Here is a 23845-nt window from a genome sequence, read left to right on the forward strand (position 1 = left end):
CCCCTCCTTCATGCTCTCTCCAACTGCTGTAAATGTGTTACTTCGCCATCACATCTAAACTCTCCCACATGAAGGCCATCTGTTTTTCATCACTCAAGTAGATGTAACCCCGACCCCGTGACCCAATCCCGGTTCAAAATGTTAACCTTAAAGGAATACATTACCCAACCCCTAGGTGTAATGGTGCACACCCTAAAAAAAACTAGCACTGATCAAGCCCACCCATGAATCAATGCCCTACCTTGTTGCAATCTCACCCACCCAAACATAAAATGTAACCAATGTATTTGAACAAAGTAAATGCCAAGATGATTTTAAATTCCATATTAATTAGATTCATAATGTCCTTCATAGCGTATGTAGCAGTTCCATTCAGTGCTGTTCGTACATAACCACATGTGCTCCCTTCTGAATGTTCGATGTTCTCTCGCTGTCTTCGAAGTGATACTCCATTAACTGCCATTTTACTCTCCAGTTTTGGTTTAATCGCTTTTGGACAGATGGCATTTTTCTGCTTTAAGTCCTGTGTGCCTGCAGCCTTTCTCCAATACATGTCTGGGGTGGAAGACAGCTGGAGTTTGTGCATTTCCTCTAGACAGCACACACATAGGGAGCTTTTGTGCGACTGAGTGGCCAGCCACATCCTGTTGAGTCTGTGGAGCTGACACACTTGAATAGGATGTGCCCGGTCACCACATAAAGGGCTGTATACTGCCCTGGAGTGAGCCTGAAGCCAGAGCTGGGAGGGAGGACCTCTGTGCACTTCAAAACCCGTCTATGAAGTCAGCTCTACTTCAAAGGCACAACTGGGTATAAGTACTGGGTCTATGACCCTACCAAATCCGTACCCTACTGGACATGTGAAGAACTCTTCCAGGAGGAAGGACTGCTGTGCTGCTACAATAAATGCCACTCTGCTGGACTGCTGCTGCGGAAGAGCTGCTTTTCTGCTCTGCCACCCTTTTGCCTGCCACCCTCTGCCCTGCTGAGGAAGGACTGGACTCATCTCACTTGAGACCAGAGTGACTCCCAAGGGCATGCGGGCTTGCCCCCCTGTTCTACGTCTCAGGGGCATCAAAGACTTCTCATCAACCTGCAACAGCACCTGGACTTTGCTTGCTGCAAGTCTTGCCCTGCCAAGTGGTGCCAATCCAGTCCTGGGCCCTTGAAAGTGGGTATGAAGTGCTTGCAACTGCCAGAATCCATGCTTCGATGATGTTGCACTGATCGGAATCGGCGCATCTCCCTCCACGCAGATGCATCACCAGTGCTGCTCGTACTGTGGCCATCACATCATCGACTTTGTGTGTCTCGGAAGCAATGCAGCGCCTTCAAACCAGTAGTGTGGTGACGCATTGCTTCGTTGCTTCTCGCATCTCGACTGTCTGACGATGCATCTAAGGTACTTTGCAGTGGGCCAATGCTAGTTCCTTTATCCGACCCGCGCTCCATCGATATCGACCTGAACTTCTGAATTTACCCCGGTCTAGCATGTCCAGATATCCCTGGTTGGCGCTTTAAGCTTTTAAGCACTACAATGTTATTTATTTCTTTAAAAGTTCAAAACTCTGTCATACTGGTTGGATTTTTGCAATGTTTGTCTTGTTTTGTTAATAAAAATATAACCTATTTTCCTACCTTGGTATGGAGTCTTTTTGTGGTGTTTTCCTTGTATTACTGTTTAAAGCATTGCACAAATACTTTACACATTGCCCCTTAAGTTAAGCCTGTCAGCTCTGTGCCAAGCTACCAGAGGGTGAGCATAGATTAATATATGGCTTACCCTGACTCTGAGGATTGTGGTTCCTGCTTGGAAAGAGAGCATACCTCTGCCAACCTGAAACCCAATTTCTAACAACATGCATTACTTCAAGTGGCTTGTGGCGCAACATACTGGGAAAGGATAAGATTAAATGGGCCTAATTTAGAATTAGGTACGGTGGTAGAAAGGGTCTCTCTGCCCTTGCAAAACCACCTTTACCAAAGCCTCCTGTGTCATCTGTAACTCTCTTCCACCCTCCTAGCTCATCCCAACTCTTCCTGCCACACCCATATCTTACGTCCTTCATCACTTCTTCCTCTTTCCATTCTCTACCTCCAGATCCTCACCTTTTTTTCTCTACAACTACCTAGCAGTCTAAACCGTACTCTACCTATTCTGCTAGATCCATCTACATAACATCAAGGCATTATCCACCTCCTCTGCCAGACTGAGCTATCTTGTAGCCCAAGGTATGCACCAGCTCTTCTGCTAGATTTACCCACCTTCTGTAGTAGGGGATCTCTGTGTATAGTCATAATCTATGAATAGTCCCGCCCATGTGCGGGGACCCCGGAGCAATCAAAATATCTCTTAAGCTGTCTAGCATTTGCAAACCTGCAAAGACACTTAAGAGACAGACAAAATAATACAGCCTTATAACAATATGGCTGCACTGGCCAGCACTTCCTCTGAAGTGAACACAAAAGCCAAAATAAAGTTTAAATGTCATTTTTATTCACATCTGACATGTTCCTTTATTGTATCACACTCCCTTCACCAAAATCCCTTTAAACAATAGAGAGGAAGGGGTGGACAGACAAGCCCTATAGGCTGTCATTATGTGTCTGCTAAAGGGATACCGTGCCTTTAAGAATCTCTCCAGAGACCCCCGGTATCCCAGGATGCACAGCCAAAGCAAGTTACTTGCAGTTCTTTTTTCCGGCTCCTGCTAGCAGGACCCTGGAGCTTGAGCTCTACCCTTTTGGGTGGATATTCGGACTAAATTTTGGATTTTGGAATAAATAGTGTGTTCATTCGACGTCTAGAGCCTTTCTCTACTGCATCCTGCATTTTGGTGCAATTTGCCCACTCTTAGCATGGCTTTATTTGATAAATGCCCTGAGTGTGGGAGGAAAAAGGCCAAGACGGACCCACATGATGTCTGTATCCTCTGCTTGTCATCCTCACATGTCCCTGCGACATGTGCCATCTGCAAGACTTTCTCCAAGAGGACCCTGAGGGACAGAGAGAAGATTCGCCTCCAGGGACAGGAGAAGCAGAGGACAGGTGGGACTTCGGGGCATGGAGGATCTCATTCCCCTTCCTCTGCCCATGCTTCAGCCACTGGAGGGACCTCCAGGCAGAAAAAGCAGCAGTAACGACACCTACCGGCTGGTAGATCGCGTTCGACGTCGAAGGCGATGACGACGGCGAGAGGTAAAGCACCGGTGTGTTCGCCGTCGATCCAGGGCTCTGGATCGCGGCGTTCTCGACGTTCGACGTCGAGAGAGGGGCCGGCGAGACCTAGGACTAGGTCGCCGTCGAGGTTTCCACGGTCGACGTCGACACACCATCGACGTCGTACCGAGCCCCGCGATGGATCGACGCCGACGACATCGACGCCGAGACACCGGCGACTGCCGTCGAGACGAAGAAGATCGCCGTCGAGGCACAGATCGCCGTCGAGGCACAGATCGCCGTTGAGGCGAAGGAGATCGACGTCGAGGCGAAGGAGATCGACGTCGAGGAGACATCGTCCACCGTCGATGTCGAGAGACTCTCAGTCGACCCGACGTTCGACGTCGAGGGGCCACCGTTCGACGTCGAGGGGACGCCGGACGGCGAGGGGACGCCGTACGAGGTCGACGATCAGTTCGACGTCGGTGACATCTGGTAACACGTCCTCGGTGATTACGATCTCCAGTCATGGATCTAGGAGACGACGGCGCTCCCCCTCGTTTACTTCATCACGGGATAGGCCCGCCAAGAAGAGAAGGGTGGACGGGAGTCCGGACAGTGCTGGTCCTGGTTCTCCTGCAAGGAGTGATGGAGCTCCGCAGCCTCTCCCTCAGCCGCTGCCTCAGAAGCCTCCTACGCCTCCTCCGCCTCCTCCTCCTCCTCCTCCTCCTAAGCGGCCTACGCCATCTCCGCCACCGCCGGTGCCTCAGCTCCCGCCGTCTCCTCGGCTCCCGCCGTCTCCTCGGCTACCGGCGATTCCGAAGGCTCCGCGCAGACCGAGGTCAGGCTCTCGATCTCGCCGGAGGTCACGGAGTAGACACAGGTCGCCCACTCACACAAGGCATGGACGACGGAGGTATAGATCTCGTTCCAGAGGCACGAGGTATACGGACTCTTCTGGCAATGGGCGGCTCTCCCCATCGCTGTCGGAAACTCCGCCTACTCGAATCTCGCCGGTGGATGATATTGCCACTTTCCAGGATGTGCTGATGAGGGGGGCGGCGAAATTGGGAATCTCCGTAGCAGTCCCGGTTCCCACTACCTCGGTGATATTTGAGACATTGCACAAGGCTCACCTGTCACGCCCCCTCCTTCCTTTGGTTCCGGGTTTGGAGGAACCAGCCATGGAGGTTTTCTTGACACCAGCAGTGGTGAAGTCTGCTCCCTCACGGTTGCAGAAGAAGTACAGGGCCCCTGATTCGGACCCGGCGTTCCTCAGGGTGGACCCTCCCCCGGACTCTGTCATTGTGGTTGCGGCTCGTAAACAACACTCCACGACGCCCTCTTCCACGGCTCCTCCGGATAAGGAGAGCCGCAAGATGGACTCCTTGGGGAGGAGAATGTGCTCTACGTCGGCCACGACTATGAAGGCTGCTAGCGCCTCTGCCCTGCTGGGTCGCTATGACCGATCGCTTTGGGACTCTCTGCAAGAGTTTGCTGCCTCCCTGCCTAGGGACAAAAGGGAGGACTTCCAAGAGGTGCTGAACGAGGGCATGATGGTCTCCAACCAGATCATCAGTGCGGCGGGGGATGTATCGTTGCTGGCGGCCCATGGGTACTGTCATGGAGTACACATGAGGAGACATTCCTGGCTGAGGCTTACCTCTCTAAAACCTGAATGGCAGCAAAAGATTGCTAACCTGCCTTTCTCTGGCTCGACGTTGTTCGGGTCTCATGCGGATGACGAGATGGCCCGCATGAAGGCCGAAGCAGAAACCCTGAAGGCCGTGGGGATGGAAAGACCCAAGGAGCAGAAGAAGTCATTCCGTTCCTATGGCAGGCGTTATTCTAAGCAACGCGGTCAAGGGCGCCAGTCTGGTCACCAACAACAGCACCAGCAACAACAATCGTTCCCGAGGCAGTCCTTTCAGAAGCGCCAGAGGGGCAGAGGCCAGCATCAATCCTCGTCAGGGACCAAAGGCCCGGCCGGGTCGAAGCCCTGAAAGGTCACTTCCCCCTCATCCGTTACCCGCTCCGGTGGGGGGAAGTATTCAATTCTACCTGGCAGAGTGGAGGACAGTAACTCAGGACAAGTGGGTGCTGAATATTGTTTGCAATGGATACAGTCTTAGTTTCACCAGCCCGCCTCCTCAGATTCCACCAGTGCGCTCTCCCTTCATGGTGCGGGAGCTCCAGGGGGAGGCGGACGTTTTGTTAAGGAAGACGGCGATAGAAACTGTTCCTTTGAGGCAAAGAGGAAAAGGCCTTTACTCCAGGTTCTTTCTCGTCAGAAAAAAGGACAAGAACGAGTTCAGGCCTATTCTAGATCTGCGTCAAGCAAACAAGTGGATCCGCAGAGAAAAGTTCCGTATGTTGTCCCTGCATCAGATTTACCCTCAGTTGCATCGGGGAGACTGGCTGTGCGCCATAGATCTGCAGGACGCTTACTTTCATGTGCCGATCGCACCAAAGCATCGCAAGTTCCTGAGGTTTCTGGTAGGCAACAACCATTACCAGTATACCGTACTCCCGTTTGGTCTGAAGTCTGCCCCACGGACGTTCTCCAAGTGCATGGCAGTGGTGGCAGCACACTTGCGGAAGAACAAAGTGTTTGTGTATCCATACCTGGACGATTGGCTGATCAAGGCTTCCACGTTCCGGGAAGCCCAGTGTCACTTCAACAGGACCGCAGCCTTGCTTCATCGCCTGGGGCTGCACATCAACATGTCAAAGTCAGTGCCGATCCCTGTGCTGTGTCTCCAGTACTTGGGGGCCTCAGTCAATACCTTGAACGCAAGCGTGTGTCCTTCGGAGGAGAGACGCTTATCGATCCGTGGGAAGGCCCTGCACCTCCTCTCAGCCCACTCCCCTACAGTGAGGACGGTGTCCTCCTTACTGGGGTCGATGGCTTCCTGCATCTTTCTCACCCCCAATGCACGTCTGCATATGCGGCCCCTGCAGGAGTGTCTGGAGGATCAATGGGACCAGAGGCGGGGGCGTTGGGAGGACACGATTCATCTGTCCCAACACGCTCTCCAGTCTCTGAAATGGTGGTGCTCCTCAGAGAATGTTTGCAAGGGGACTCCTTTTCACAAGGATATTCCGGTCCAGACCATAGTGACCGATGCGTCTCTCCAGGGCTGGGGAGCGCATTCGGGCCCTCTTCAGATTCAGGGGATATGGTCACAGACAGAGATGACTTACCACATCAACTTTTTGGAACTCAGAGCAGTACACTTGGCCCTGAAGGCGTTCCATCCCTCCTTCACGACGAACTCCCTGCTAGTTCAGACGGACAATACTACTACCATGTATTACCTCAACAAGCAGGGGGGCTCCCGTTCACGTTTGCTGTCTCGGGAGGCACAGACGATCTGGAATTGGCTGGTGGCCAGGAACCTCACGATCACGGCAACCCATCTGCCGGGAGTGCAGAATGCCCAAGCCGATGCGCTCAGCAGGCTCGTTCAAGAAAATCACGAGTGGGTGCTAAACGACGACGTGCTAAGAGACGTCTTCGCAGAGTGGGGCACTCCGGATATCGATCTGTTCGCTACGGCAGAAAACAGCAAATGCCGCGACTTCGCGTCCAGGTACTACCAACCAGGGACACTGGGGAATGCCCTATGGATCAGCTGGTCCAACAGCTTTCTCTACGCCTTTCCACCCATTCCGCTGATTCCGGCGGTGCTGATCAAGCTGTCGCAATCCAGAGCCAGGATGATCCTGATTGCTCCGGAGTGGCCGAGGCAATGGTGGTTCACCGACCTTCTTCACCGGTCTGTTCTGCCACACCGGAGCCTGCCGTGTCGGCCGGACCTTCTCACGAAGTTCGGAGGACAGAGGGTTCACCCCAATCTCTCGTTCTTGAGTTTGGCAGCATGGCTCCTGAGCTAGTACAGTATGGACACTTGAACCTACCTCAGGACTGTATGGAGATCTTGAAAGAGGCGAAGAGGCCGTCTACGAGGACTTCTTACGCCTATAAGTGGAAGAGATTCTGCTTATGGTGCAAGGCAAAGGACATTGACCCTACATCCTGTAAAGAAGATGTTATTTTGCCTTATCTGCTGCAGCTAGCTCAATCTGGGCTTAATTTTCAGTCTATTAAAGTTCATCTCGCAGCTTTGACTGCGTATAGAAAGGGCCCTTCCCAAACCTCATTTTTTCAAATCCCTGTGATTTTTTGGAGGGTTTGCGTAAGGTGTTTCCCCCTGTTAGACGACCTTCTCCACCATGGGAATTGAACGTGGTGTTGTCCAGATTAATGAGGGAGCCTTTTGAGCCTATTCATAAGGCTTCTCTGCAGCATTTGTCCTGGAAGGCCGCCTTCCTTGTGGCCATTACATCGGCCAGGAGAGTAAGTGAGATTCAGGCTCTGTGTTGTCAAGAGCCGTATACTGTATTCCATGCTTCTAAAGTGGTAATGCGTACTCATCCTAAGTTTTTACCTAAAGTGATATCTGATTTCCATGTAAATCAAATGATAACTTTGCCTACATTTTTTCAGCATCCCTCCTCTCCGGCGGAGAGGTCTCTGCATTCCTTAGATGTGCGTAGGGTGTTGAAATTCTATCTAGATAAGACAAAAGACATCCGCAGGTCGGATCAACTGTTTGTGAATTATGGTTCAGTAAGAACTGGTCTAGCTACCTCAAAGCAGTCCATCTCCAGATGGATTGTGTCCTGTATTCAGCTTTGTTATCAAAAAGCTAATAAGACGTTAGGGGGTAAGCCTACAGCGCATTCGACTAGGGGCAAAGCAGCGACTACAGCTTTGCTTAGGAATGTTCCAATTGCTGACATTTGTAAGGCTGCCACCTGGAAGTCGGTCCATATGTTTACAAAGCATTACTGCCTGGATTCTGATGCTAGGGCAGATGCGCAGGTTGGACAGGCTTCGCTGAGGAATTTGTTTGCACAGTAGTTTGTTGGTGTTTGGTTTTTGCTCCACCGCTGTTTGTTGGTTGGGATGGGCTTGCCATTCTATTCATAGATTATGACTATACACAGAGATCCCCTACTACAGAAGGAGTAGTTTCTTACCTGTAACTCCAGTTCTGTAGTAGGGGTATCTCTGTTATAGTCCTAAGCGACCCTCCCTCCTCCCCGGTGGAGTAAAACTGGCGGTATCAGGCCTGTTGTTATACACCTTCAAAAAGAACTGAAAGTAACTTGCTTTGGCTGTGCATCCTGGGATACCGGGGGTCTCTGGAGAGTTTCTTAAAGGCACGGTATCCCTTTAGCAGACACATAATGACAGCCTATAGGGCTTGTCTGTCCACCCCTTCCTCTCTATTGTTTAAAGGGATTTTGGTGAAGGGAGTGTGATACAATAAAGGAACATGTCAGATGTGAATAAAAATGACATTTAAACTTTATTTTGGCTTTTGTGTTCACTTCAGAGGAAGTGCTGGCCAGTGCAGCCATATTGTTATTAGGCTGTATTATTTTGTCTGTCTCTTAAGTGTCTTTGCAGGTTTGCAAATGCTGGACAGCTTAAGAGATATTTTGATTGCTCCGGGGTCCCCGCACATGGGCGGGACTATTCATAGATTATGACTATAACAGAGATACCCCTACTACAGAACTGGAGTTACAGGTAAGAAACTACTCCTTCTATTCCGACGACACTGTCGTCCTCTGACAGATTCACCCAGCTACCAGTCCAAGGCCCTCCTCTGCCAGATGGACCCAACTTCCAGTCCAAGGCCACTGTCCTCTTTCAGATTTACTCACCTTCCAGTCCAAAGCCACTGTCCTCCTGTGCTAGATTGACCAAACTTCCATTCCAAGGCTACTGTACTAGATTCACTGACCTTACAGTCCAAGGCCACTGTCGTCCTCTTCCAGATTCACTGACCTTCCAGTACAAGGCCACTGTCCTCCTCTTCCAGACTCGTTCTTTTCTTTTTCTGCACTTGAACTTGACACTTGTCTAGCAAAGGTAAAATAACAGTTAAGTCAGTCAGCCACAATTTGTTAATAGGTTCCCACCTATGACCTGTAATTTTAAACTGCAGGGTGGAATGACAAGTGGTTATTTCCCTCAATCCTGTCATTTTAGATTACAGGTTCGAACTAGAGGTAGTGTTTTACCTCGACGCGCGTGCAAAATCTGTCTTTGGCTTCTGTGAAGAATGACTTGTGGACAGATTCTGTTCCTGTCCTGTTGTCTCAGAGCTACAAAAGGGCTGAAGAGTGAATGAAAGGAGTGGTACAAGAAGGCGCCAATTACCTTATCTGCCACATGATGCAGAGTGTGAACCTGAGAGAGGAATGCTAAGAGAGGCTCAGGATTAAAGTGCACTCTCAGAGCTACACGTTGGATTAGTGATGGGCGGTCAGCAATGACTGGTTGGTAGATCAACATGACACAGTGTTGGCAGTTCTGTGTGGATCGTAGTACTGGCAATGGGCTGCTGTTGCTGTACAAGTGTGTTATTGCCAGGGATTTAGGAGGTAGTGGGGCGAGGACAAACGGGAGAGAAAGGGTGGTTACCTGAGTCGGTGAACAAGATGGCGTAAAGCCAGGTGACAGCTATCGATTCTAAGGTGGACATAGTTCTGTCTGACTTGTGAGTGTGTAAGGAGGGCCGAGGGATATAATACATCGAGATATTGTCCAGATGAAGTGGACGCACCCAGTGATGTTGCTGGACTTCTCTTGGCAAACCCTATAGAATGTTGTAGTTTTGAGTCCACAATGTGTTGCTCTTCCTTTCAACAGTCAATAAAGGGGGCCACAGACTAATGAAAGTTGTAATGAAAAGACCACGCATGTGAGCTACAGTATTGTGACCCGGTGAATGGCCTAGTACTCATTATGGAACAAACTCCAGCACATTTGTTTTATTTTTGATTGGTTTGTTTTCGTGTATTTAGTTTTCCTTGACTTATTTCTTTTATTTCTGCATTTCTCACGACCCATTTATCAGGCTGTCATAATAGATGCTTCTGAAAGGACTAAGAATAGGGGCAGTAGAGTATGATTAGCACTGAACAAATTGGAGGGGTTTTTGTGAACAGTTCAACATTTTATCAGCTTCACTGCCTTTGTAAATGTGAGAGGAATGGAGTTTCATTATTAGACAGTGTGAGTAGTGAAGGTTATTCAACCTTGTTACTTTGTGTAGAAATTATGATTGATGAGCTGTGAAACAGTTCCCCATACTTGTGAATATTGATAGCGGTGCAGGTACATATCAGACTAGCAACTTTCCTAAGCAATCTGTTTTTGATATTGAATGAAAATTGCCCTAATATTTTCTAGATCGCAGACAAGTTTTGCTCGGTTCATGTGGTTCTGCTCTTCTTTTTTGGAATTTCCCTGCAGAGTAGGCCCACAGATGTATTCCTTATATGCTTCCCACCACAAGGAGTTTATCAGGAAGCAATCCCAGAACATGGCTAATAACTCTGCTTAATGGGGCAAACAAAGGTTGGCCAACTGGACAAAGGCAGCCCTTTTTATGGGGCGTCAAAATAGAAAGGTTCTTTAAGGCCATACCCATAAGGATGACTGATCTTTTGGAGGGAGCGCTTCATTAGTTGGTATGGTTACAGCAGAGGTTTACATGGTGTGTTTTATTGGAAATGGATCCCTTTTAGCTAATAGCACAAGGGTGTCATCTTAATTGAACATTTATTGCCCGTGAGCATCCAAGTAGTCCGTAAATTATGGAGGAGACAAGAAGAAAGTGCAGTAAAAAGCCCTCCAGGATGTAGACGGATAGTTTTCATTTTCAGGGGCCTGCACTGAAGAAGCGCATGGTAGGAAACATATTCGTTTAGTGATCATGAATCTGGGTATTAAAACCACAGTGTGAGATATCTGCAGCCAACCTTGGACTGAGCTTCTAACTGACCTGAAGGCGCAAAGTGAGCACCCTCAACCCTGAAGGCCCAGAAAGGATGTTAAGTTATAAGTTTGGCTATAGCAGGTTTGCTACCGAAAGCCCTCATCAAAGTGCTGATACTCTGTTTTTTTAAGTGAGAGCCTAGGAGCGAAACAGATAAACCTATGGTAATTTATGTTGTAATTTTTAATTTTAAGCGTGTTAATTGGTGCATTCACAATTGAGATGGGGACAAAAAGGTCAGCAGGCGACCAAGGAAGGGGGCCATTGGACAACTGACAATTCTGGGTCAGTTTATTGTTTTTTTGTTTTTTTTTACATCTGTTTATTATTTTCGTTAATTTATAGATATATTTTTTAAAATAACATAAAACTGTAATCTGCTCTAACAGGTACCTGTTTTTTCCAGACCACTGTTTTGATCGACAGATTGAAAATAACATTCTTTACAATACATAGTTATCTTTTCACAAAAAAGTACATCTCTCCTTTCTTAAACAAACGAAAGAAAAGAAATCTTGGGATCCAATAGGGGCAGATCCCTGACAGTTGTACCTACAGAAGATGGATGTTCATCAAATTAATCTTAATGCAAATCATTAACATAGCAGTTAGCCCGAAAACCTGGCCTGGTTCCAGCCCTCCTGGATCTAGGTTACATAACTTTCAGTGCATCCTTCATTTTTTCCGCGCCTGGAGCTGTCAACAACAGCTTAGTAATTAATAATGTTTTCATTCTCCACTGCTGCCAGTATTTACACTCTGCAAGTTATTATTGTTTCAATAGGATGGTGCTCTATTAAAACAAGCATTGGAAAGCCAATAGGTCCAGCGTTGGCTGCCAGCCCTTTGGCTTTATCAATGCCTGTTTTGGTTAAAAGCCAAAATATCTTTTGGGTCTCTAAAAGCATAGATTTACATAGTAGTTCCTGGTGCTCAAGGGAGCTACTTGGTGTGTGGATGTTCTCCTTATTGCAGCGCAGAATGAGGTCACTCAAAATGAAGTAAGCCATTGGCTGAAGCGGACTGACCTACTGCTTCCTAATATATGCAGTAGTGGGTGGAAGAAAAATGTGAGTGGCCAATGAGATATTGATGGGTGCAGAGGTCTGGCTGAAAGATCCTCTAAATAGGTATTTTAAGAACATACATTTTTGTAAAATACCTTATTTTATGCCTAAACAGAGCCATTCTGTAATGTTACTATAGGCCTTCGACCTCTTGTGTAAATAACTATACAAATAAAACTCATTTCATTTTTATTTCTTTTTAAGTTTTATCTAGCACATAAGTCTTTAGGGTGTCGCAGTGCTTTGCAAAGAATATTGACTATAAAGATGAGCTGTTATAGGAAACTTAAGTATCCCCAAAAGGGAAAAGAGTTGGGCAGTAGTAATTTTCAAAATGTGAATCTAAAAACGAATATAAAACATTATACACAGTTACAAATCTGGTCCTGAGTAAAGTGTGAGTAGAAGGTAATATTCGAAGTGAGACCTGCGTGGGGGAGCTATGAATGAACTGCAGTAAAGATCTGTGTGGGAAACAGAAAATGTGGTGTTGGTATGCTCTTTCTTGAAGATATTACTTTGTATAAGTGTCAGACCCTTCTTATTGGGCCAGAGCTACGACACAATTTCCGGACATGATAGATTTCCATGTAAAGATTCTAAACTGGAAATCATTTGCATAGTTGATGGTTTACCTGTACAGGTGGCCGTAAGTTTAAAAATGTAATATTTAATTGCAAATGTAGAAGTCACTAAACATTCAGATCACTACGTGATATTTGTGAAACAAAGTTTAGCTTTGAGATGAAAAATTGTCATACAATGATAGAGATGAACTGCAAAGCTTCATGTAAATAGTTCAGCATTTAACGAGATGAAGATATTTGATCGAGAGTGTTCTTTTGATGGTGTAGTATTCTGAACAAACATCTTCCTGTCTTTCTCTCTCTGAGACCTCTTTTCAATTTCTCTGTGCTATGTTTGTGAAGCACTACACAGGTAGTCTAATTTCAATTTCTTTTCCATGTCTAGGAGAACACTGTGAAGTGAGTTCCCGTTCGGGCCGCTGTGCTCCTGGAGTGTGCAAGAATGGGGGGACCTGCGTCAATCTGCTAATAGGGGGCTTCAAGTGCGAGTGCCCCCCTGGAGAGTACGAGCGACCCTACTGTGAGATGACTACCAGAAGCTTTCCTCCGGAATCTTTTGTCACATTTAAAGGGTTAAGGCAGCGATTCCACTTCACAGTCTCACTCATGTAAGTAGCTTCACTTTCTCTAAATTCATTACTCTTTCAATACTTCCAGATCTGCTCAGAAGTTAATTTGGTGCCCATGCAGAACACAAGCCACAAGAAATCCAGATTTTTAGTACTAACTGGTATGGGATCACTTTCCCCAACTTGGCATTCCAGGATATTTGTTTTCTTTGTGTTTTTGTGGGAAACCATACAGTCACCACTGCTGTATTTCTCCAGTTCGATCACATTTCTGTTCTCTGCTGTGCCACTTAAGGTCCCGATTCACAAAGTTAAACTTAGACCTGAAGTCTAACTGTAGACCTGAAGTGGAAGTAAAGACCAGAAGGTCTAACGTTATACTGAGATCTAAAGTTAGACTTCAGGCTAAACTTCAACATCAGATCTAAGTTTACCTCTCTGAATTGGGCCTGGACTATTTTGTAGGTAGGAGAGCTTTGAATCGATCAGGGCTCAAATTTGTGGGCTACTCCTTTAAAGCAAATTCATTTTACCATCTTGTCCCACAGTTGCCCACTGTAAGTTATTATCGCATTGGGAACCTGCAATGACAATTGCATATACCAGCATTCCCAAGAAGTGGGAAGGTTGGTAAATGGTCACAGCTCAAACGGGCCGCACAGTACAGAAGTAGTTGCAGATATGCATAATGATAATTCTACTGATGATGTTGGGCAAAACCACTCCCTTACATTAGTGATAAAAAAAAATCCATCCTAAGGCATTTCTAAATCATTTTTAGAAAAAACATTTTGCAGAGCAAACGTGCAAATTGACATGTTGATAATTTCTTTCCAGCAAGTATTTTGCTAAGTAAAATTTGTAAATTGACATTGCGATTGCATAGATGCATGCCTTAGAGTACTGTAACTTTAGCTTCATATTTATAAAAACTAGAGTAAACGGGTGGGAGTTTAAATGTGCAGCTTTGGTGAAGTGGTTTTCAAATCTTAAACTTTATGGCCATCAAAATGGAGCTTTAAAAAATCCCGAAATGTAAAAAAGGTATAACCAACTTTTGTAGTACAATTGTCCCACACATTTTTTTTCAGGAAACTTCTCTCATGAACATTTTTATTATGAAATTTCTCCTACAGGTGAAGTTGTCCAAAGTTCACACCTTAGCAGTGTCACAAAGTACAACAGTATTAAGTTTCTGTAAGTTTTACAGTGGAATTTTAATTCCGTACACTCGTAGAGTGCTAATTTTGAGCGCACAGTTGCTACCTGATACTTCCCCTCAGCGGTTGACCTTTGGTGACAAGCACACTTATGCTCATCAATAGATTAAAAGATCTCTGCTTCTGTGTGCCTGGAAGTCGTACATACCTGTTATCCTGTTCTACCTGTTGATGCTAACATCCCATACTAACAGTACACCGACTTACTTGAGGTTCATTGTTAAATGTAAGAAAAGCAAACATTTGTTGCTGCAATCCGTTATATTACTTAACACAAGGATCGGTTTCCTACGTCATGGAAATAGATCAAGCAAAACATGAACATTTATGCTTTTTTGGCAATCTAGAGTTAATATTGCTTTGGTCAAAATAATTTGCAAATATTTGGCCGAGACATAGGAACAAGACAGCAACACTTTGCAGCAGTTTGTTCTTATGTAGTTTTGTGTGTGTATGTATGTATAACTATATCTATATCTATATCTATATCTATATAGATCTCTCTACCACAGAGCTTTTCTCGGGGCCTGATGTCGGGTATAAGTGGCATCCCCATGAAAACAATGCGGATCATCTGTCTATTTCACGAGTATCCCAGTAACTTGGCTTCCAAGGTTCTACTTGATTGAATTACTGTGTCTTCCTGGATGGACCTTTTGGAATACTGCACGATCGGTATTGAGGAAGACACGTACTACTCAGACGCCCAAAGACTCTTGGATCCACTACTTCTCTATCCCCTTTCCTCCTCTGCCCCTGAACCCCATCCTTCCTCCCTTTCTTCACCCCATTCTCATTTGTCACCTTGTTTTGAGGAAGTTATTAGGAATATCATCGGGTGTCATTCGTTGTTTTGGGACAATGCCCAGTGTATCTCCCGTATGCTATGTACCCCGTTTCTTCTCTTTACCCCCTCACTCTCTTTAAAAAATAAAATAATATTCCGCGTCCACCCTATCGAGGAAGATCTTCATTGGGTTTGATGTTAAATCAATTTCATAAGCCCCCCTTCTGAGTTGCTAAATTTAAGACTTGTGTTTTCTGATCCACTAGCTACATATAGTAGTTAGCTTTTCTAGCTTTTGCAACAAGAGGGACCGTTGTTAGGATTTAACACCCACTGGTCCTTTGTCTCCTAAAAAGAAATTCAGGGTACGACACCAGACTGATCATTTTTATTCGACTTTAAGGATTCCATAGCTGATTAGTCCTCGGCTATTTCCTTGGTCCCTTATGTACAATTCTAAACAAAAAAATGTAAACTCAGTCACTCTTTCTTCCTCGAAGAGCCCACAAAGTTCGGATGTCAGGCCTCATCTGATCATAAAAGCATACAAGTGATCTGAATGCAAATCCAGGCCTTCCTAATCGAGCATAGCAAGTGTTTTGCTTAAATGTTCTGTCACTAGCAGGAGTTAGGGACAAAGCTGCCAGCATGACACCTAGGTGCCAGGTCATTAGTAGACAATGGCTGAGATCCCAGACAGTCTCTACAGTGCCTGCCTCTGCTACGGTTTGCAGGTGCACTGTGAAGAGAGATTGACAAGCAGCAGGAGATTATTTAGTAAATATCTTGATGGAGGTTGAACACTTTTGCAAAAGGACTATATTTGTTTAGGATGGAGCAGTGTCTTTCCCTTGTATGTCTTGTTTTTTGGATTTGCCAAAGCATTTTTCATGAAATCAAAGGGTAAAACATTCATCTAAAATCAGTTTTTTGATTTCTTGTCAGTGTTGTGATCCTCTAATTATCACTTCCTCTATAACCACACCCTGTTTATCCTATTGAAAACAAATGCTGAAATTTGGCATGTCTCAGGCCTGCCATTGCAGCATGTGTGTGCAGTTTAAACTTCAATTTTGACCTGGCAAAGTAAACCATTTTCTGGGTCCAAATCTTCCTTTTTTAATACAAATAAGTTGCCCCTAGGGTAAGCCCTGAACAGCCCACGGGGCAGGGTGCAATGTATTTCTAAAGCAAGACATGTACTTTTAAGTTTTACATGTCCTGGTAGTAAAAATCTCTTAAATTCTTTTTTCACTCCTGCAAGGCCTATCCCTCCCATAGGATAACATTGGAGTTGCCTTATTACATTTTGAGTGAAATTTCCAAGTGGCAAGAGATAACCAGCTCATGTAGGGCATCTCTGGAATCACAATTTAAAAACCGTTACTTATGGTGAAGTCAGATTTTAAATTGCAATTCTGAAAAAGTCACTTTTAGAAAGTTGGCATTTTCTTGCCTTAGCCGTTTAGTGCCTGCAGCCTGTCTCTGGGCCACATGACCGCGTGTAGCTGACAGTTGGGCTTTGTGTATTCCTCCTAGACAGCCACAAACAATGGGGAGCTTAGGTGTGACTGGATGGGACATCACTGGCAGGATGGGTGGGAGGAGCTGGGCCCAGCCCCACTTAAACTTGAATAGGCCGTGTTCTGACTTCACACAGATGGCTGCATACCCCCTGTAGTTAGTCTGGAGCAGGGCCAGGAATACAGGGCAAAGGCATCCTCTAGAAGCTTCTCCCAACTTCAAAGGCACATCTGTGTATAAAAGAAGGACGTCAGACAGACACCAACTCTTCAGTACAGTTTTTGACCCTTGGATATTCTGCCAGGAAGAAAGACTGCTGTGCTGCTGAAAGGACTGCCACTCTGCTGGAACGCTGCTCTCAAGAAACTGCCGCTCTGCTGTGCTGACCTACTGCGGTCTTGCCTTGGGAAGAACTGGACCTGCAACTTCATCTTGAACCCAGGACATCGGAGTGACTCCAAGGGCTAGTCTGCTGGCCTCCTGATATATGCCTGGGGGGGGTGGGTCTGAACCCAGCTGCAGTGATTTCCTGGCCCTCTAGTGGTGCCTCTTAGATCCTCAAGCCTTGGTGTGGCTCACAGGCTCTTAAATCAAGCTCTTCGGCTCTTTGTAACCGCAAACGGACCAGTTTGAACTAAGACCGTGCTGCACACACCAAAAACCAACACTAGCCTCTGCCAGTTTTTCTTTCTGCACAGCAGCATTGACTGCGCGCGGTGTCTGTCACCGCTAAACTCCAGCCCGCCCTCCGCAACACCAGCCCGCTCCTCACACCACACGGAGAGCTTCCCACGATACTCTCCTTGCTCCTCGCAGGCCTCTCTAACTGCAAACTGGACTTTTGGCACAAAACTTGAGAAGGAAAACCTTCTCTGGACTAACCTGGCACTGTATCCAACCTGTGCTTCATCATGCTTGGTCTGAACTTTTGAATATGACCCAGTTCAGCTTGACCAGATAGCCGTGGTTGTTTCTTTGTGCTTTAAGGCGCTATTTTACATTTTATTCTTTAAAAAATCATAACTCCAGTTCTACTGATCGAATTTTTTGTTGTTTTCGCCTCAACAAATTAAGCTCCATTATTCTAGCACTGTGTGAGATCTTTATGTGTGGTGTGTTTTTTTTTTTTTTACTGTTTGAAGTGTTGCACAAATACTTTATACATTGCCTCCAAGTTAAGCCTGACTGCTCTGTGTCAAGCTACCAGGGAGTGAACACAGGTTAATTTGGGGTTGCTCATGCCTTACCCTGATAAGCATTGTGGTTGCAGATTGACCAAGGCTTACACCCCAGTCAACCAGTAACCACATTTTTCACAGTGTGTAAGAAATTGGATTATTATTTGGGGTAGGTAACTACAAATCTCAAGGAATAATCGCCACACTTTTCAGAATAAACTCTCAAAGTAGCTAAATTAACCTAAGTTGCCCTCACTGGTAGCCATGGTTCAGAGCAGACCATCTTAAATAATGAAAATGTGTACAGTATTTATCCAGTACCAAAACAGTAATAAAGTCAAAATGAAAAACAATAGAATTCTCAAACGGAATTAGGGCAATAGAGTAAATAGTAATAAACAAAATGACAAAAATCCAATAAGGGGAACTGGAGATATGATTTTTAAAATGTAATTAGAAATAGCGCTAAGAAGCACAAAGTGCAAATGATAATCAATGCTTGCAGTAGACCCGGACCTAGGCATGATTTAAGGCCGACTGCAATATTGCATGGGTCAGACCAACCAGGTTCGTACTGCTGAAAGATTTTACATTCTGACTTAGTCTTTTAAGTCTATATCCACAACAGGAGTTCACTTCTAAAACCCTCCCAGGAATTTATGGGAGGCACTTAGAGACTTGCAGGGTGTCAGGCATAGGCCGACAGCAGGTTCCAGTCCAGGTTCAGTTTCCACTGGTCTGCTTGTACTTCCAGGAAAAGGCCTCTAGTAGTCTCCCTGTTGCCATACAACAGGTCAGCCAAATCACCCTTCTCTGTCCTGGAAACAGTACCAGTCCAGTCCTTCAGAGCTCCATTCAAGTCGCAGGCAGCTGGTCCATCCTCTTCTGATATTCCACAGGTTGTTATGTTATGTTACTGAGACTTCTAAAGCGCTCTGTTACCCTGAGGTGTCCTGGCACTGTGCGCTACCTACCTAAAGAAAATCAAGGTAACTGATCATGTAAATAGCCATGTTTTTAAATCTTTCCTGGAGGTCCAGCTCCAGAAAGTGTTCCAAATTGAGCCCCTGGAGGTACTGTGTTTATGCCTGGTACTAGCTAGTGGGTGCAAAAGACTTCTGGGCATGTCCCAAACAATATGGTAAATGTTTCACGGTTCAACACTATCCACTTTAGACGTTTTCAAGATGGTGAAAGTCTTCAGCCGCACTCCTATTGGGCTCTGAGGACTGGCACTGTGTGAAGAGATTGTACTACAATGGTCCTAGTGTCCTCTCATATATACCAATCAAATAAAGTTTGGAGCAGGTATTGTACTCCCAATAAACCCAGATAAGGTCTGGTAGGACAGAAGCAGGGTCATTCAGTAATCAGAAACTGGATACACAAGAGATGTCTTGGCTTCCTGTTCTGTGTCTTTCAAGTGTGCCCCCAGTGTTACATGTGGCTCCATAGACCTGTCAAGCAGGATTTGACACTGTGCTATCTAGAGGAGGCCCACTGTCCCCAGTCATTATATTTGATGGAGTTCAGTGGACTCTTCTTTGCCCATTCAGGTCAGTCTGCTTCTGGGAGGCATGTCATACCTTTTTCACAGCTGTGGGAGTCTAATCACTGGCTGGATGAAGCCTGGGAGCCAATGCACATTAAACACAAGGAGATGATGTACGAAGTACTGAAACTTTTCAGACACCCCCCCCCCCCCCTCCCCCCCCCCCAGTCACAGATCTGGGTTGAATCCATCATCGTTCTTTAGCTCACTTTGCCACCCCAGTTCAGACACAGCTATATGCAAATCAGTCTTGACCCTGTGCCTCATGAGAACAGTCCAGCCCAAATTGCCAAGCCGTGTCTTCCCTGGACCAAAAACAAGCATCCGGGGACTGGTTTCGGGCTAACAGCCCTCATCAGCCAGGCTATTTTGAATCCAGTGGCAAAGTGAGCAAGGGACCCACATCTGGGCATACCCTGCCAACTTAGGGCGAACAAGGCAAACAGAAGAAGATGGACGGAGTGCTGAAACTTTTCAGACACTCACCCCCAGTCACAGATCTTGGTTGACTCCATTATCGTTCTTTAGCTCACTTTGCCACCCCAGTTCAGACACGGCTATATGCAAATCAGTCTTGACCCTGTGCTTCATGGGAACAGTCCAGCCCGAATTGCCAAGCCATGTCTTCCCTGGACCGGAAACAAGCATCATGGGACCGTTTTTGGACTAACAGCCCTCATCAGCCAGGCTATCTTGAATCCAGTGGCAAAGTGAGCATGGGACCCACGTCTGGGCAGGTAGCAGACTGTTACACTCAGACATGGTAGGACTGAACCCATGTTTGCACAGCCAATTTAGTGAATGGCACAATAGGTGCTGTGGACCATTAGTGGCATTTAACTGTCAGGTCCTGGGGGGCACATGCACTTTACTACTAGTTAGCAGGAGTAAAGTGTACAGCGTTGTAAAGCCAGCAAAAATATAGGGCCCAACAAAAGGCAAAACATCTGGGGGATAATACCGAAAAGGCAGATTTTCTACGCAGTGACTGTATTTTTATATACCTTACCTAATCGCATTGCATCCTGTTACTTCCTGGTACACCAGTTTCCCATCGCCACAAAATTCCTCAAAATAGGTCTCCCCCTTGCCCTACCTTTCCACTTTTGCTGTCAGCATGACTTTGATACCCAATATTCCCGTGCGGCTAGTGTTACCCATGCACTGTTGTACAGAGCAATATGTGTGTATTGTTGTAGCGAGTTGAAAGACGAAGGCGCCATTGAAAACTACAGTAGGAGCTGGATCCAGCTACTATCGGTTCCAGTCTTGGCTGGTTTTGTAGACGGCGCAATATAATTTGAACTCCTACTAATGCAAGGACATGTTCACACAACTCTGACTTGGCACCATAACATTTAGCTTAAGGGCTGTTGCCAATCAATACACATTGTTTTGAAGTTCTGTGTTGGCATTACATCATACTGTGTGTTCATCGGATGTTGAGTTTGTGAATGTGTGCTGCTTAAAATGAGCTTTTATTTTCATGATCTGTAAACTTGGCAATGTAACCTTGATTTGTATACCCAATATTTATTAGTGGCTAATTGAACAAGGCATTGACAATAGTATGTTGAATGTCTTTGTGTGTTCTAGGAGCACCTCATGGTGATAAAATTTTGATTTTGTGAAACTACAGATCGGTAAAGTATTAAATGACTCAACTTTGTTAAACAATTATTCACCGTGCCACGGTTGAGGAGTTTGTTGCTATAAGAAGGACCCTGTATTGTTTGACAAAGTGTATGGACAGAATACACAAAATACTTCTGAAAAGGGTTGTGTGGGGCAGTCGCTGGGGAAGATCAGAAAAGGGCAGCTCACCATGTGAGGCGAATATTCTGTGTGTGAAACTCCGCTTCTGATATTTGCTTCTTCAACCTCTTCTCTTCTAGATTACCGCATGAATCCAGTAGCCATACCTATTTCCTACAAGGTTTTCATGTAACACGACCTCCTGAGTGTCCAAGAGGCCTTGTCGGTATCCCCATGGTAACTGATGAAAACTACAGCATAGCTAAACCCAGTGTCCTACTCTCTTCCAAAGGCAGAGGGATGCAATGTTTTGCATCTAAAAGGACTTGCACTGGCAGAGCTTCTCTATCGCCTCGCCCAGTCTCATTCAGATATATATGCGGCATACCTATTGATATGATGTATAGCACACACACCACCACATGTATGATATTGCATGTCCTTTAGTTTCTAGATTGTATGCTCTGTTAAGAAGCAACATACTTTATTGTACCTTGATGTAGCACATGATAAGCATGCCCTCAGGCAGGTTTACGGTTTGGAAGTGCTGGAAACTTTTATATGTTCTCTAACTGAGTTCCTATTACACTCTTGCCAGGAAGCTCTGGATAGGCATTCCAAAGGTTGCCTTACTGTATCCATGTCTCCCATTTTATGGAATAGGCAAAGCTCATGACTAAGGGACTTGTTTAGTGTTTGGAGGGCGGTACTCTGTTGGGCCAGGTCAGCAGAGGGATGCGCGCTGCTTCCCTGGCAGACTACAGTCCACCTTATGTAGAATTCTCCACTAGGTAGGCTTTGCTGTGGTTGGTGCCATGCTCATAGCACCCGCACAGCAATGATTTTTGTTTTTCAAAAACAGTCTACTAAAATGGAAGTACATTTTAGAAAAACAAAAAAAATATTCTATGGTAGCTAGCCAGGTCTTATGCTTCTTGTGGAATTCGAAAAGAGAGTGGGGCTCTGATGGGGAGTGGGTACGTGTTCCATGCTTTAGAAGCGATGGAAGAGAACACCAGTTCTCCTGATCTGGTTGTATATATGCGTGGAATGTGTGCGAATAGGAGTCATGCAGAGCAGAGGTGTCTAGGTGATTGGTGGAAGGAGATGTGTGATGGGGAAATACTTATCCAAAATAATGAAGCTGTATTTCTAACTTTCAAAATGAGTAGTCTTCAATGCACGTGCTTTTATGCCATTTTGTACTAACTTAAAACCTAGTTGCCACAGTGTTTATTTGTAGCTTGTGCCTGGGTAAGGCCTGTCTTATTTATTTAGCTGTGTTTTATGACCGGCAGGTGTTAGCTTCTACATGTTTTCAGGAGAGAAGGCATCATGTTCTAGGACTGATAAATCCTGTCTGACAATTAAAGACACAGGGCCCCTTATGATGCTATAGGTTTCCAATATGACAGCAATGTGCTGTATTCTAATGTCCTCACAGAAACCCAAAAAGGTTGATAAACCACTCATTACCTCCCTCTGTTCTGACAGACAGCTTCCTTCGGACAGACAGCTTGAGCAGCTGTTAAAAGCTCTCTTCCTGGTGCTGGGAATGATGCTCAGTTCATTCTAATAAATTCCAGGCATTCCAAGCCAGTCAAAATCTATAGTTTGCAGTGTGGTAAAAGGAGGACGCTTTTATTTTAGCAGCAACCAATTACTCATATAATGTGAATGCCTTTTAATATTTAATAAGATGTATCTAAGGATAGGGCTGTAACATTTTGCACAGCTGATAGGCAGTACTAACAAAATGTTGGGCATCTGTTTTTAATTTTGTTAAGTCCTAGTTGTGTAAAACAAACAAATTCGTTTTTCTCTGTGAGGCCTACTCTTTCCTATTGAGTGCCTTTTTCTAGGTAAAGTTAGTTTTAACATTACGCGAATGGCCTCTATCTTGGCCTGCCTAAATATCTGGTGCAACGCCTGCAGATCGTGCAGAATGCGGCTGCGAGACTGATAAAGCACATTCCTTTCAGACAGCATGTCTCTCCGCATCTGCGCGAACTGCCTTGGCTCCCAGTGGCAAGTAGAATAAAATTTAAAGTTCTTACCTTGGCGTTTAGAGCACTAAAAGAGACCTGCCCAAATTACTTAAAAATTAGACTCCCCCGCTACCATCAGGAGAGGCACTTGCGTTCTAACTCCCTGCTTCAGCTACTCGTCCCATGAGCTAAAAAAGCCAGACTTGGGGGCAGGTCTTTTTCTGCCGGCACGGCGAAACTTTGGAACGCCCTGCCTTCTACCATCCAATCTGCTACGACAGAATCTAGCTTTAAGAAGCTTCTAAAGACCTGGCTCTTTATGCAGAAAACCTAAGCAATCCCCGTGCCTCCTGCTTCTCTGATTTGCTCACTTAGCGCCGGGACACCTCCTCGTGAGGTAGCTGTTCGCGCTTTACAAATATCAGTATTATTATTATATAGCTCTAGCTATACTCAAAGGTCTCCGAGCGCTTTTTTTGTTGTGAGATAACATTTACAAAAAGTACATAAAACATGAACAATCCTTAATACATCAATTATGTATTATTGTATTAAGTATCCAAAATGCAGCAGCAAGGCTTATCCTTTATTTGCCC

At 45.6% G+C, this 23845-nt stretch overlaps 1 protein-coding gene across 2 annotated transcripts in view; it reads left to right on the forward strand.

The window, feature by feature from the left end:
• Positions 1–23845, forward strand: part of CELSR1 (cadherin EGF LAG seven-pass G-type receptor 1) — a 457515-nt gene that overhangs the window by 185045 nt on the left and 248625 nt on the right. For both annotated transcript variants that reach the window (XM_085654077.1, XM_085654076.1), the window contains exon 3: positions 13062–13284. In XM_085654077.1, coding sequence (XP_085510203.1) covers positions 13062–13284 — 223 coding nt within the window. The remainder of the gene's footprint in view (positions 1–13061; positions 13285–23845) is intronic.

Source organism: Triturus cristatus, chromosome 4_1 (genome assembly GCF_964204655.1).
Source record: "Triturus cristatus chromosome 4_1, aTriCri1.1, whole genome shotgun sequence".
In the NCBI taxonomy this organism is placed as follows: domain Eukaryota; kingdom Metazoa; phylum Chordata; class Amphibia; order Caudata; family Salamandridae; genus Triturus; species Triturus cristatus.